Below are 14,875 nucleotides of genomic sequence, written 5' to 3'. Positions count from 1 at the left end.
TTTGCACCTTGTTTTACATTTGCTCTTATCACATTTCAGTGTTGCTAAGTTGGATGAAATGCAACATGACGGTTCAGATTTAGGTTGCATTAGGTTGCATTGAAAAACATTGGATCTGAATTATATATGAAAAAACTGGATTTGTGCATATTATGTGTGTCCATGCTATCCAAAAAATATTGCCAAAAATGTCAGATTTGGTCTACTTTTTCCTGTTATATAAATGTAGCAATACAAATACACACACTCAACGAACATTTAATGAGGCTGATCAAACTTACAAACATGCTTTTGGATTAGGACATGAGTACCCAAGAAAGAACCTATAAATGCACTTAAAGAACATCAAAACTAAGTCCAAAAAGGCCCCAGCTGGAACTTAAAACAAGCAATTAAAACTGTATGTCTATTAGCTATTGAATAGAGTTGAATTTGGATAATAAAACTCTACACTGAATGAAATATTGCCTTTCACAGTATGAATGCGAAGCAACAATTCACCAATTCTAGCTCTAAAGGATATTTTTAGATTCGAAAAGTGAAGGAAACCTTTTTCTGTAGTGTAAATTTAAGACATGATCACAATCCATAAACAGTAACTTTATTACTTGTCATGATTTATCCATCTAGCTACGGAAGAGGATAAGGGCCACCGAAAAAAAAAAAAAGAATTCTGAGATTAAATTCTTTATCTTTATTCTTTATCTATAATCTCAGAATTCTGACTTTCTGACTTTAATCTCAGAATTCTGACTTTAAACTCAGAATTCTGACTTTAAAATCAGAATTATTTTTTTTATTTTTTTTCGGTGGCCCTAATCCTCTTCCGTATCTAACTGTGTTGTTGCCTATTTAAAATCTATTTCAAGCTGTGCATAAAATGTTATTTTACTGTTTGTACTTAAACCAGACATATTTAACTAAAATATAGGACAGCCCCCAACTTTTAAACAGGGACCTGTGGGGGGAACCAATGCGCTGCCGTTGTGTGTGTCCTGCCCTTCCTGAAGAGAAGAAGAAAAGCCACATTGCGCAGGCGTACACCACGTACACCGAGGCATCGAGCTCTCTCGGCTGGATGCTAGCAGGCTAGACAACCTAAAGTCTGTCACATTTTGGGGCTCTGAGGGGGACAAACACGCAACGGTGGGGAACAAGGGCGACCCCAGCGCCGCTTCGAAATGGCCGGACAACAGTTCCAGTACGATGACAGCGGCAATACGTTTTTCTATTTTCTCACGTCCTTCGTCGGACTTATTGTGATCCCGGCCACATATTACCTGTGGCCCCGGGATCAGAACGCTGGTAAGGCCCGGTGGTTGGCTGTCTGTTATCTTATATCGCTCGTTAACCTAGTAACCCTGCCTACACGATTGCTAAATGCTATGGAAACATATCAACTTGTAAAAAAAAAAAATTAATTGAGATTTTCTTATTTTCACAGCCAGGAAATATGTCATTGTGCAAACAGAAGCTAACAAACGTCAGAAATATGATGCACATGTCTTTTTTTTCTTTCTGTTTTGGCATCCAAACACCTGACTTTATAGCCCGTGTTTGGATGTAATCATGAAGCCAATTCCTTATTTAATGTAAAGCTGCAATTTAGTAGTAGTGTTGTTTTCTCAGCATCTCAAGTTTGTCTTTTTAAAAGTCTTATTATGGAGTATTCTTATCTTACTCCTGGTATCTGTTTGTATACAACAGAGATGTTCTGACGTAACCAAATCTGACAAAGCTCACCAGTTTGTTGCTGTGTTACAGTCCTTCTATATTGATGCCTAAAATGATCCATTCTGTTAAATTAAATCTTACCTATACCTCTGTGTTTAACATTTCACCTCTTTTTGTTATCTAACTGATGTAGTTCAGGTAGTGTTATCATTCAGATAGTGCTGATGTGTCCATAACTGCTCCCTCTCCATCTTCCTTTCAGAACAACTGCGTCTGAAGAGCTTGAGGAGGGTACATGGCCGGTGCCTGTGGTATCGGCTCAGGCTGATGAAGTCTCAGCAGAGCATCGTCCCGACACTAAAGTGAGTGCAGACACCTGGGTTTGATGGTTTTTAAGATGAGCTAAAAGCCTGACGCACTGCAGGACACCATTTCTGACTGGTTTATGGAAGCATTTTGTAGCACTATGGCCACAGTTTGGAGCATTTGGCTCTTCAGATCAATTTACTTGCTTTTGCTGTGAACTTCAGTCACATGCGACAGTAACTATGTGGGGAGGAAAGTTCTCATACATGAAAATCCAAGCAACACTTACAGGAGGGGAATGTCTGTCTTACATTTGAATCAAACATATTCAGTTCTGGAGTAGAGGTCGAGAGTTTAACACCTTACTTTTGAGATGCTTAATATTTTAAATCTCCACCTTGGAAACCTCATCACCCAAGCCCCTTAATAAAAAAATGTCCAACATTTTAAGAGTGTTCTTTTTCTCTTGTCTGTGTAACATCAGATGTTTTTCAGTCAGTCAGTTTTAATTTTTTTTCTATTTACTTTAGTTCTAAGCGATGATTTGTTGATATAAAGTCCCCACTGTAAAATATCCTTTGTTGGACCTTGGTGTTGTCTTTTTTTTTTCTAAAGAACTGCATAAGATCGGATGACATGTGCGTTTTTCTATTACTGTGCAGTACAGCCACCGAAAGATGAAAAGCCATGTTCTGAAAATGCCTTTTTGTTCTTTTAAGAAATCATTCCCTCTTCTCACGGCCAGCCACCCGCTGGAGATTTTTTTTGTGCTACATGCATTTTCTCCACAGCTGGTGACATTTTACTAAGTACCCATTCTATGACTTTTACACTCCACAATTATACAAATATTCTCCCTAATAACTAGTGTGTGTGAATATTGTTCTTTGGTGCTGTTCGCTCAGTGCGTCAATATTTTGTGATGTGTGTTAAAAGGTCAGGCGTTGGATGGTGTAGTTCAGCTCGCCAAGGGGGAATTATATGAATGACCTTTTATTTTGTTTAAATCTCTTGGTGATGTTTGCTGTCTCTCTAAACATGTTTTGTTTCCTGACATGTCCCCATGTTTTCTCAGAGCTGTTTATGTTTAATCTCTGTGAGCTTTTATAGCAGCTTCTCAACAATTTGTCTTCTGCCGCCCACATTAAACTTTTCCTCTGTCATTACAGTCACATCCTGTTTACCCTCTAAAATCTAATATTTGGTTTTTAGGATTTTTGTGGGATACTGATTTGGCCTGCATGTTTCCAAATAGCTTCTCGTTACAGTATCACTAGATATAAAATTAATTGAGCATTTATATTCGACTGTTGTAATCAGAGTGTTGAATTTTGCATGCCAACAAGCTATGTGGCCTGGTGGACGAAGTCACATTCTCACAGATGACAGCTTCCAATGTGGTCACAGAGAGAGTTGGAGACGTCAAAAGACACGAGAACAACATGACTAATATCATCATTACTATGTTTAGCAGCAATATTTCTGTTGTGCAGCTTTCATGAGTGCTGATGAAGATTTACGGCATGCTTGTCTGTTTCTTCAAATTGAAAAGTCGCATCACTTCTCTCTGCTCATCACTGTTTCACAATCTTTATAGGAAAACATTTTGCGTATTTGTGCCATCTGAGCTGGTGTAAACTAGTGATCCGTTGTTATGGTAACAAATTCTGGGCATATATTTTCTTACTTTTGCCATTGTCATGGTATCAAGTTCAAAATCTATCTGTAAATGACAAAACAATAAGGATGCCAGAACTTTTGTGACCTTCTGCTCAGTAGAGATGAATCGATTGTAATTAGTTTTCTATTTCTATTTCCTGATGACAGGTTTCCTCTCTGATGGGAAAATTGCTGCTAGGGATGTTAAGGAGTGACTTTGAGTTGAAAAACAAATTTTTGTAGCAGATCTGTTGAATTCAGAAGCGGTGCTTTTACATATACATGTACTCATTTTGTTTTCTTTGTCACTCTCCAATGTATTATCTGCTAAAATGCGTCTTTATAAGCTTAAAGCAGCTGCTCAGTTTGGTCTCAAGACTGTTTGTTAGCTTTGATCCAGAATGGATCAGTTTGCTCCATTAATATTTGGACCAATGAGTGAAAAGGAAAGAGATTGTGAAATCCTTATTTTCCTATTTTCTCAGAAGACGAGAGCACATCTCTAGTGGCCAGATTACGTTTGTATCATCCGGAGAGACGAAAGACCAGTTGGGGATTTGTGGTTATCTTTAGGATTCTTTCAGACACCAATGGAGATTCAGTTATTTATCCCAATATTGACAGGGTGAGCAATTGAGTGACAAATAAAATGTCGTACAGCTTGACTAAAACTGTAAGATTTAAAAATTCTCATCTAATCCTCTGTCACAATTGTTACTACCCTTTTTAAGCATTTTAACACTCTAGTTTCCATCCCTCTATCCCAACAGCATGAAAAAAGAAAACCATGCTTATTCTTTCTTGGAATAAACAAGGGTTTGATGAGTGATTTGTGTTTGATCCCTTTTTTTTTTTTTTAGAAAAGTGGCCTTGCTTTTTGGGTGGGCTGTATTCCTTCTGCTAGCCTACAAGGTGTCCAAGCTGGACAGGGACTACCAGGAGTACAACCCTTATGAAGTCCTCAACTTGGAACCGGTAAATTCCATCCCAACAATTAGTTTGTCTTTTTCACAATCACTTTAATAATTAGAGAGTTATGCAGCATCCAGAAAATCAAACCTAGGTTTGTCTTGAAAAGTGAACATCTTGATGTGAACTCGTTGGTGTGATTGTGTTCTTGACTCCAGGGTGCGAAGGTGCAAGCAATTAAGAAGCAGTATCATCTACTGTCGCTCAAGTACCACCCTGACAAAGGTGGCGATGACGTCATGTTTATGAGAATTGCCAAAGCCTATGCTGCGTAAGTGGGTTTTTTAAAATTTATTTAATTACTTAGTGATTTGGTCAAATCAACATTGTCAGTGTTTTGTATTTGTTGAACATATTCTGTCGTTTGGTTGTTTCTGCAGTCTTACCAATGAACAGTCGCGACAGAACTGGGAACTGTACGGTAACCCAGATGGTCCAGGAGGTAAGTTAAAGCTACCTGTGTCGACCCCAATCTTTGCATTGCTATGCCGATACCCACAACTTTAGAAAACTCCTGGTTGGTGCATTTCCTCCAGAAGTTGTTTTATTTATTTATAACGAACCCTTTTGATTTTATGCCATACCACAAAATGTGCAGTGAAAATAGCAAGCTTTTTAAAACTGAAAACATATGGATTAACTGCCTCCTCCAGCATGAAAATAAGGGGCAGCTCTTGGCATTAGGTCTTGTGCTACAAAAACTTTTAATAATAATTGCATAATGTTACATATGAGGTTGAACTGTAAATAAATTAACACTGGCCATAATTTGGTCATTAGTGAAATCCTCAAATAATAGACTATAACATTTCCATGCAACTTAACAAGTACTTATTTAACTATATGCATTATGGTTTCAATGCACTATTGATTCACTTGGATAGTAACATCATTTTCACAATTTGATTAAATTAAGATAGAATAAAGTTAAATGGGAATGGCTGACTGCCCAAAATTTGCACATTAGCAAAAACATGCCCAATATTTAACCTGTTAAATATTGAGTCATGCTTTTCCATTAACAATGATTCCATGAAAAATGTACTAGACAGACTTCAGCTTTAACTTCATAAAGTGTTTTTGAAAATAAACCTGGCAGGAGGTGTAAAAAACACACAAAAAAACTTTTTTTCTGCTTTGGTCCATTTTCTCTCTCCTCTTCCAGCCACCAGCTTTGGTATCGCTTTGCCTGCCTGGATTGTGGACCAGAAGAACTCCATGCTGGTATAAATTTTATAGCTAGAAATAACACTTTTTTTTATTCCATTCATCTGATGTCACACAATGACCTATACTAACAGAGAGACTTCTTTTTCTCCAGGTGTTGTTGGTCTATGGCCTTGCTTTCATGGTCATCCTTCCTGTAGTTGTGGTAAGCTTTAAGCACAATTTCTTTTTAAGTTAGGTTTTGTACCAACTATAATGTTCTTCTAATTAACTTTGCTTCATTTTTGCCTACTTGCTTTAGGGCACATGGTGGTACCGCTCAATCCGATACAGTGGAGACCAGATCCTCATCAGCACTACACAACTTTTTATGCATTTTATATACAAAACACCAAACATGAACATGAAACGTGAGTTTAATCTCGACTGAAAGTATTTTCACATACATAGTTTTTTTTTTAAAGATTTTTCATATTTTTAAAAGTTTTGAGGCTCTGGTACTTTGTTGGTAGATCTTTTAACATTTAACTTCAGGTGTGTCACGTAATAGCATTTTTGTGTCATCCAGGATTAACCATGGTCCTGACTGCAGCCTGTGAATTTGACCCTCGCAGCAATAAAGAGGCAACCATAAGACCCACAGACAACGTCGAAGTGCCGCAGGTAGAAATGCATCTTTTCTGGAGATTCAAAGACAGTCAGGAAAAGTTTTTGGTCTCTGGGCAGAACTTTAGTGTTACTTTTGTTTTAGCTGTGTGCAGAAGAAATAAACTTTTACTTGCTTTGGCACATCCTCATTCCTGTGAGCCTGTGCTGCTGGTTCCCATTTAAATATGCCCCTTCCTCCCCATGTTCTTGCAATGAACTGCCAAATTACCAATTTGCATATGGAAGGAAGAAAGAAAATCATCTTATTATAAATACAACACAAGTTCAGTTTTGGATAATCTGAAAATAATACAGCCAAAAAAACTTCAAACTGGCATTTTAAGGGCTAGAAACTGGAAAAATCTGTGGATTTTTGTTTATGATGAGGATTGAAGTTTGTAGTGTGATTTTTATTCAAAAGGAATATTGGAAAACGTGTATTGATCCGATAGTTCTACGGTAATCCATAAAGAATAATATGAATCTCTGTTGCTCTGAATTTTTGTTCTTCCTGAATCCAGGCCAACATAAACATCATGTTTGCTTGTTTTGAGAAAGAGACAGACTGTAATCACTACAATGATCAATTAAGGGGTTAAGAATTGAGAAAATACTTAAATATTCATGTATAGTGGGAAGCGAGACCCCGTCAGAATCTTTTACCACATTTTAGCTAAGCAAATCTCTACAGTTTATTATCTACCTCAAAGAATGTACCTAGGATTCAGTATTTTTTGCCTGTGCATTTGTTGCAGTTGATCCGTGAATTAGGGAATATCAACGTGAAGAAGAAAGAGCCTCCGTTCTGTTATCCGTACAGCTTCAAGGCCAGGGTGTTGGTGCTCTCACATCTGGCCCGCATGGAGGTGTCGGAGGATTTAGAGGAAGGTAGGACTGATCAGTTGAATTACATTTTAAGTCTTCAGTTCATCCATTGTTCTTTTAAATTCAAACACTCGTGAAGCTTTTTGTTTGCATCCCTTTTTGTGGTGGTGCAGTTTTGAAAATATAATTTTGGGTATAGCAAGCATATGTTTATAAAAGTCTCTGAAGTAGCAGAGGTGTTTGAGAATGAATTCTTGAGGGTTCCAGGAACTAAAACAGCCCCACAAGCTGCAGTGCGTTTGATAAACTGGAGGAAATTCAAACACACGGAAGGAAAAGTTAATAAAAATCCAAGACATGGAGAAATAAGCTGTTCACATGTGATTTATTGTAAAAGTGGTATACACTTAGAAAGATCATACATGTTCTCTGTATTTCTTCACCAGATCAAAGATTTGTGGTGAGGAAGAGTCCAGCTCTTCTTCAGGAGATGATCAACGTTGGCTGTCAGCTCACCATGATGGCTAACAGCAGAGGAGGTACACACAGCGATGGTTGCAACCCCTACTCAGCATCACGGTGCCTCCGTTTCCTTTCTGCTAGAAATAATCTGCGCACACTTGCTTATTCGTCTCTAGGTTTCCCCGCTCCCAGACTGGTGACCATTGAGAATTGTATGAAGCTGACCCAAATGATCGTGCAGGGCCTGCAGGAGACCAAGTCGCCGTTGCTGCAGCTGCCTCATTTCGAAGAGGAGCATCTTCGCTACTGCATTTCTAAAAAGGTAGGCTCTAACACAGGAAAGGAAAAGTTGCTCAAATCTGAGTCATGGGTTGCTTTATTATTGTTCTTTTTTTAGATTATTTATGATGACGGTAGACAAAATTAGAAATTATTTTTAGCCTTGAAGTACAAAACCAAAAGGATTAAATATGATTACTTCAACAACAAAAAAAAGTTAGCATCAAAGTAACATCTGTTTATGGATTATTTTGTAGTTTACTAATTTAGTGTATTTGAGTTATTTATTTAGTATGAAACCCTAAGGACTTGTTCTCTTCCTGTCCTCTGATGCGTCCCTGTGCAGTATAAGGTGCGGACGCTGCAGGACCTGGTGAGTCTGAAGGACTCGGACAGACGCAGCATGTTGCGTTTCCTTGGGGAGGAGAAGTACGACGAGGTCATGGCTGTTCTGGGCAGCTTCCCTCATATCACAATGGGCATCAAGCTACAGGGTTAGTCCAGACAATTTTTCATCTACATTTGCTTCATGGGAACTTGTCTTCAAAGTGCTTCTGGGTGGAAAATGTGACATTTTAAGTATAGATCGGTTAAGTTTAGCTGCTATTCTCCTTTTTCTTTATGTTTGCTAGTCCTTGATGATGAGGATAGCAGTAACATCACCGCGGGCTCAATCGTCACAGTAACAGTCACCCTCACCAGGAAGCGTATGGCAGTAAGTATTTCATTTGGCGAAATGCTGAGACTTAATAGAAAGAAATGCTTTTTGTGGTTTATATACTACTTCTGGTCACCAGTAGAGGGTGCAGTTTGCTATATTTAAGGCTTTAAAAGTGTCATGTCGTCCTACTGTTCATTGTTTGCAGGATATGTTTGAGAAGGAGCAGGAAGCATCAATATGTCACGGAGAGGAGACAGCCAATACAGAGGAAGCAGTAAGGGTAACCCGCCATCTTTCATCTGCAGACGGAAAACTTCAGCATTTGTTAAAATCCCACCATAAATAAATGACAACTTTTAATCTTGTCTTAAATTCAGAATCAGGGAGACACGAATAAAGCCAAAACTAAAGTTTGGCAGAGCAAGAACAAAGGGGCCAAGAAGACAGCCAAGTCCAAGAAGAAGAAATTAACCAAGAAGAAAGCGTTGCCTGCTCCCGTTAAAAGCAAGCAGGCTAATGGCAATGTGGCAGGAAATGTAAGCATCTAAAATCTTGGCTAAATGCGACTCTTTGTAACAATGACAATTGTCTTGGTTCAGTTTATTGAAATGTTTACAATGTCTCAGGAAATGGCAGTTACAACATCAGCTGCAGCATCCACGACGAAGGAAGAAGACGACGAAGCTTCAGATAAAGGCAGCGAGTCGGACGAAGGCGAAACCAACAAGGATTCTCCCAGCGAAAGAGACGAAGAGAGCGACAAACAAAGCGACACCGAAGTCGACGAGGGCGGTGGTGGAGACGACGAGGAGGTCAGTGTGACGCTTTTATCGACACTAAATAAGAGAACGTGAGCTTGCCTTCAACTAAATGTTGTTTCATCCAACCTTTCAGGAGTGGGAGGCGCTGCAGCAGAGCATCCAGCGGCGAGAGCGGGCGCTGCTGGAAACGAAGTCGAAGGTGACGCACCCCGTCTACAGCCTTTACTTTCCAGAGGAGAAGCAGGAGTGGTGGTGGCTGTACATCGCCGACCGCAGAGATCAGACGCTCGTCTCCATGCCCTACCACGTCTGCACACTAAGAGACTCAGAGGAGGTGAGACCGTGCTTCTGAAAAGGTGTTGTGGAAAGTCAGCGCATTTTCCTCTCACTACTATTTTCAGTATTGGTGCGATGTTTTCAAAATAAATTTGGAGGAAGCGCAAAATGTGAGGGGGGGGAGGGTGCGCACTACTCAGATGTTGTTTTGTTACTCATTCTGCTGCAAGTTGGCTCAATTTTGACGTGCAAGACATAACCGGTAAAATCCGGTTTAGGATTTTCAAAAGAAAAGATCCGGAAGTAGTTCATTATTTCTTGCGCGGCCCGGTACCAATTGGGCCCGGTGGTTGGGGACCACTGCATTATAAGATTCAGATAAACAATTCATTTCTTTTGTTAAATAAGAAAATAAACATTTTGTATAAAATGCATTGACATAACTTTAACGTAGCATTCCTTTATCATTTGTCACAAAGGATGCATCTGCAGCTAAACAATACTTCTAACATTAACATGTGAACACTCAAGCTTTTTCTGTTTGAGTTAACATCAATACAGTGTGGGCTAACCTGTTTGTTGTTTTTTAATTAACCAATTAATAATTGGGTAGCAAAAGGTGCATAATAAGACTTTTTATTTCTTTTAAACAAAATTTTAACCAAGTGAAGCAAAAACGTAAGGAGTTTGGGGTAAAACATATTTACAAAGTTTTTTTTTACATTTTTTTATCTTAAATGCAAAATGTATGTTCTTTTTGCACACTTCTCTTTGCAAATGGCCATTTTTTGATCACAAAATTGCTGACAATTATTTCAACAATCGCTTCATCACGATTTATTTTTATTTTTTTCTTAATTTGCTCAAACTTTCTGATCGGTGCATCTGTAGTTTCTGTTACACCGCACCCATCAACATCACATCGTGTTGCTAAGCCGGCCTTTGCACTCAGCATTGCTCCCTCCGAGGAGTTTGCGCATGTTTATCCAGAACAGTTTTCACCAACAACAGCCCAGATTGACAGGAATGTAAAAGCTTAATGAGGGCTCCGTGTAACACTGCGCGGCCAGCTGTCGCTATGGGAGCTGCCCCCTTTCATGCATGACGGGTCACTGGGTACCAATCAGTCACCTCGATAGATTCTCCTATGCTTGCATTGTGGGATTTAAGGCTCTGCGTATGTGGCAGATGTGTTTCCGGCAGCCCAGACTGGGGCTGTTCACAGCAGCCATGTTCAACTCGCTCACGATGAATAATAAAAAGCTTCATTGTGCTGATAATTAGATGTTTACTGTATGTATTTGCACAAGCTGCTAATCACAGCCTGATGTAGAATTGGTAATATTTATAGTCAAGCCCTGTCATCACGATGAGTTGGTTAATTTCTGACTACACACACCGCTGCCCCCTCCTTTCAGAAGACCATTTGTAAGGTGAGCTTTTACAGTGGAGCCATCTTTCTCTCTCTAAATGACAGCAATGCAGTGGTTTTATGGAAACTTCATTTAAAAACTGTTCAGCTTCAGTTTGCTGCAGCCTTGTGCAAAATCACATTTAATGTTAAATTACAATCTTAAAGCAATATTTTTCTTTCTGAGTTGACAAGAGGAGCAGGGCCAGTTGTAAACAAACACTTTAGGTGGATTGTTTTGAAAAGACGACCATCAAAATAGGAACTCGGCTGGAAATGGACTGACTCTAAGTACAGATGCCAATAACCTGTGGGTTACAAGTCCTCTGTATATTTTCTTAATGGAAAGGATTAGAAGTGGCTGGATAATATGGAGCTTTAAACAGAAAAACGGCAAACACTGACGTTGTTGCTGACCTGATCTTACACCTAAGTAGTCCAGATTAGCCTAGCCTAGTTAATCCGACACCTGTGACAGATCACCGGATTAACTACAGGTTTATCAACAGATAATGGAGAGGAATAACCCAGTAAAGAGTTTAGGGGAGTGTGCTGGACCAAATTTGGCTCCATCACCTGCCAACAAGTTGGATGTGTATCCTCTTTGGATGGTGACCAGTAGTTAAAGGAACATAACATGTTAGCTGCCCAGTTATAAAAGCAGAGGTTAACAATGTTGGTTAGCCTCGCTTCAGGTAGTCTCACCAGTGTAGATTTGAAATTCCAACGACAAGGCATCGAGTCACCCATGACTCCGGTGTGTTGGAGATCATTTACAGTTTTAAATATTGGATTATTTTTGCACTTAATCTGAGGTTCTGTGTTTATCTTGAAGCACCCCTCTTAACCTATAACTTACAGTTTTTTTTTTAATTTTAATTATGTGACAAATTTAAGTTGAATGAGTTGTTGTTTTGTTTTGGTAAATAACATTTTGGACATGTGAAATGAGGTTTGATTTATTTTGAAGAGTTAAGATCAGATTTTAGAATCCATTTAGTCAACGATCACGTCTGTTTTAAATGGCCGCATCCTTTTTAGGCATTTGATGCTTCCTGCTTAAACACGGTTCTTCTCTAAAGTGTCTTTAGACCCGTATCTCCGCTTTGGGAGAGCAATAGTTATTTGAAAATTGACCAGCATTCAGTACAATTAAACGTGTTTCAACCTTTGTTTCTTCTTTTGTTTTTGTTTTTCAGGTGGAGCTAAAGTTTCCAGCCCCATCCAAAGCAGGCAACTACCAGTACTCAGTCATCCTCCGTTCTGATTCCTACCTGGGTCTGGATCAGTTCAAACCACTTAAGGTGATGAGATGTTTATTCATATGTTCGTAGTGTGTTTTTTATTTTCTTGCTGTATTTTACAGCAAATCTACTTTATCTCTTCAGTTTCTATTTTTTTTTTTCTATTTTAAAACAGGCAAGAATTACAACAAAAACTACAGCATTTTTCTGGTATTGAATATTGTCAAACAATTAAAAATGTATTAAAAACTAATACAATTCTTTGCAATTATAACAAAAAATGATGGTGGTATTTGCTACTGGATTTCTGTTTAAATGAAGTATTATAATAATTGGGTCATGTATGTAAATTTAAGCACCAAAGAGCATTGTAACTTGATCATAAAATACGTGTTGGTTATTGAGTTACATGTTAGTATCAAGCACATTACAGCTAGGGACTTTGAAAAAGTTATCCAAATTTTTTCCCACATCTGTTATATGTGATATTACTTTATTATGTATTATTAATATTTTAGTGACATGTTTATTGAACAAACTGACTTGCATGTTGCAGGAAAAGCTAACAGGTGTATGAAAAAATAAAGGTTTTATATAACAGGCATAAAAAAAAAAGAATAATAGATTTAATATTTTTTTCCCAAATTATTTGATATATCAGGAAATCTATTAAAAGCACAATATTTTTCCCAATAAAAAGTAAAAAGCTTTCAAAAATAAGAGTAGTTAGCAAGAATCCATATTTTTGTCTTTCATTGTTCTCCCAAAAATACTGATCCTGTTCTGTCAAAGTTGTACTTTAACGCAAGCGCTGCCTAAGAGTAAAGCAGATAATTCTCAAAAATTACCAACAAATTACAACTTTTTCAATATTTGAATATTACTGGCTGTTCAGATTATGTGGATTCTGGCTGGACGAGCAAACAGACTAGAATTAGTCTACACACTTCTGGGGGTGCACGTTTCTCTTCATCGTCTCGACATCAGTAAATTTATTGTTGAACTATTTCTACGGGCCTAGTTAGATAAGAAAACTGGTTTCCTGTATTTTTATTTTGTTTTATTTTAAAAGCTGTCTTTTTTCTACGTGTGTTTTCTTTAGCTGGAGGTCCACGAGGCCAAGGCCATGCTGGACAACCACCCGCAGTGGGACATCCCCGACACGGAGGAGGAGGACGAGGAGCAGGAGGACAGCGACGGCATCGAGGAGAGCGACGACGAAGACGAGGACAACGACTGACGGGGCGGACGTGAACGCGTCGGGGCCGTCCCCCTGGAGCGACCGCTCATCCACTAGTGACGAGGAGAAGCCGTGCCTGCCATAAACAAAAACACACGAATGAATAAATCACTGAGGAGAATTTCTACACTCAGAACCCGCCACAATTTTACTTTTACAATGTCATAAACTGTGTCCCCTCGGGGCCTGCTCCCATCTCCCTCCTTTCTATAGAGACTTTGTGTTTCATCGTCCGCTGCAGGCGGACATTTCTGTGAATACTAACAGGCCTGAGTGCGTGAGTGAGTAAGTGAGTGTGTGTGCTGTGTAAAGTGTATGTGTTTGTACAGGTATGAGAGACAAAAAAAACAAACTTTGGACTAAAGGACCTATTATTATTAAATGGGTTCTTTTCCTCGAGGCAGATAAATAACAGCTGCATTCATTTGCAAAACTAACAGAAACAAACAAACTCTGTAAGGACATTGTCCTCCTCTCTCTCGGTTTTAAAATCCTCCTGCGCCGATATTTTCCACACCTATGAAACTTTCTGTTGTACACTTCATCTGCAGAGGCGTATATTAAAGAAGCATTTTCTCTTTTGAGTGCAGGGGTTGCACAAGTTTTTATTTTTGCCGTTTTCCTTTCCTTCCAGCATCACAACTGTATTTCATTTGTACTTTTTGTTTTTTTAATGAATTTGTATATTGGTTCTAAACAAGTCAAATGAAATGACTTGCAGTGTTAAAGAGACCTTTATTTTTCTCCATTTGTCACGTGAGGAAGTAGAAATGCTTCAGTCAAGCAGTCAGGTTTCAGCAGATCGTATGCTAAAACTCTGACTTTCTCCCCTCTATTATTAAGTGCATCAAAACAAAGATTTCACACTCGTGCTGCACTTTTTGTTTGACTGCAATAAAAATCTGAAAGTTTAGAGTGAAATGGTTTGCAAAAATGGGGATAATCTTGGAATTCTTTTGTCTGTATGCTTCGAAACTACTACCTCAATCGAAGTACCTTTTTTTTTTTTTTCTTATTCGTATAAACCATAAAAACCGTGATCGGTGCATAAAAAAAATGAATGGGTTCAGCCATTTGAATTGACTAAGAGAGTGATCTTTACTCCTGGCTTTTTGGAGTCGTGCATTACTTTGATTTCCTCTTGTTTTCTTTCCACAGTTGTAGCACATTCCAGTGTAAGTCATTGTCCTATAAGGGCCTTATGAATACATCTGCTGAATCACAGCGTACGCATCCTCTGGTGGTTCCCATGAGCAGATCAGATTTATTTTCCCTGTAAAAAACGAAACATCT

At 38.7% G+C, this 14,875-nt stretch overlaps 1 protein-coding gene across 2 annotated transcripts; it reads left to right on the top strand.

Moving 5' to 3' along the window:
- Positions 1 to 1,033: 1,033 nt before the first annotated feature.
- On the top strand, positions 1,034 to 14,506 carry sec63 (SEC63 homolog, protein translocation regulator). 2 transcript variants are annotated; one of them, XM_032585084.1, is made up of 20 exons: positions 1,034 to 1,305; positions 1,937 to 2,036; positions 4,500 to 4,614; positions 4,767 to 4,879; positions 4,989 to 5,050; positions 5,774 to 5,832; positions 5,930 to 5,980; positions 6,077 to 6,185; positions 6,344 to 6,438; positions 7,179 to 7,311; positions 7,695 to 7,787; positions 7,887 to 8,032; positions 8,336 to 8,483; positions 8,622 to 8,704; positions 8,856 to 8,930; positions 9,028 to 9,186; positions 9,277 to 9,462; positions 9,545 to 9,745; positions 12,298 to 12,402; positions 13,445 to 14,506. In XM_032585084.1, the coding sequence occupies exons 1-20, from the start codon at positions 1,182 to 1,184 to the stop codon at positions 13,580 to 13,582; spliced, it is 2,295 nt and encodes a 764-aa protein (XP_032440975.1). In that variant the 5' UTR covers positions 1,034 to 1,181; the 3' UTR covers positions 13,583 to 14,506. The 2 variants fall into 2 exon arrangements, with proteins under 2 accessions (XP_032440975.1, XP_032440976.1); XM_032585085.1 differs by having other exon boundaries at positions 8,856 to 8,924; positions 13,445 to 13,582.
- Positions 14,507 to 14,875: the final 369 nt, after the last annotated feature.

This window comes from Xiphophorus hellerii, chromosome 15, assembly GCF_003331165.1.
Source record: "Xiphophorus hellerii strain 12219 chromosome 15, Xiphophorus_hellerii-4.1, whole genome shotgun sequence".
In the NCBI taxonomy this organism is placed as follows: domain Eukaryota; kingdom Metazoa; phylum Chordata; class Actinopteri; order Cyprinodontiformes; family Poeciliidae; genus Xiphophorus; species Xiphophorus hellerii.
Note: the sequence above shows the minus strand (reverse complement) of the source record. Positions and strands in the feature narration are given on the sequence as shown.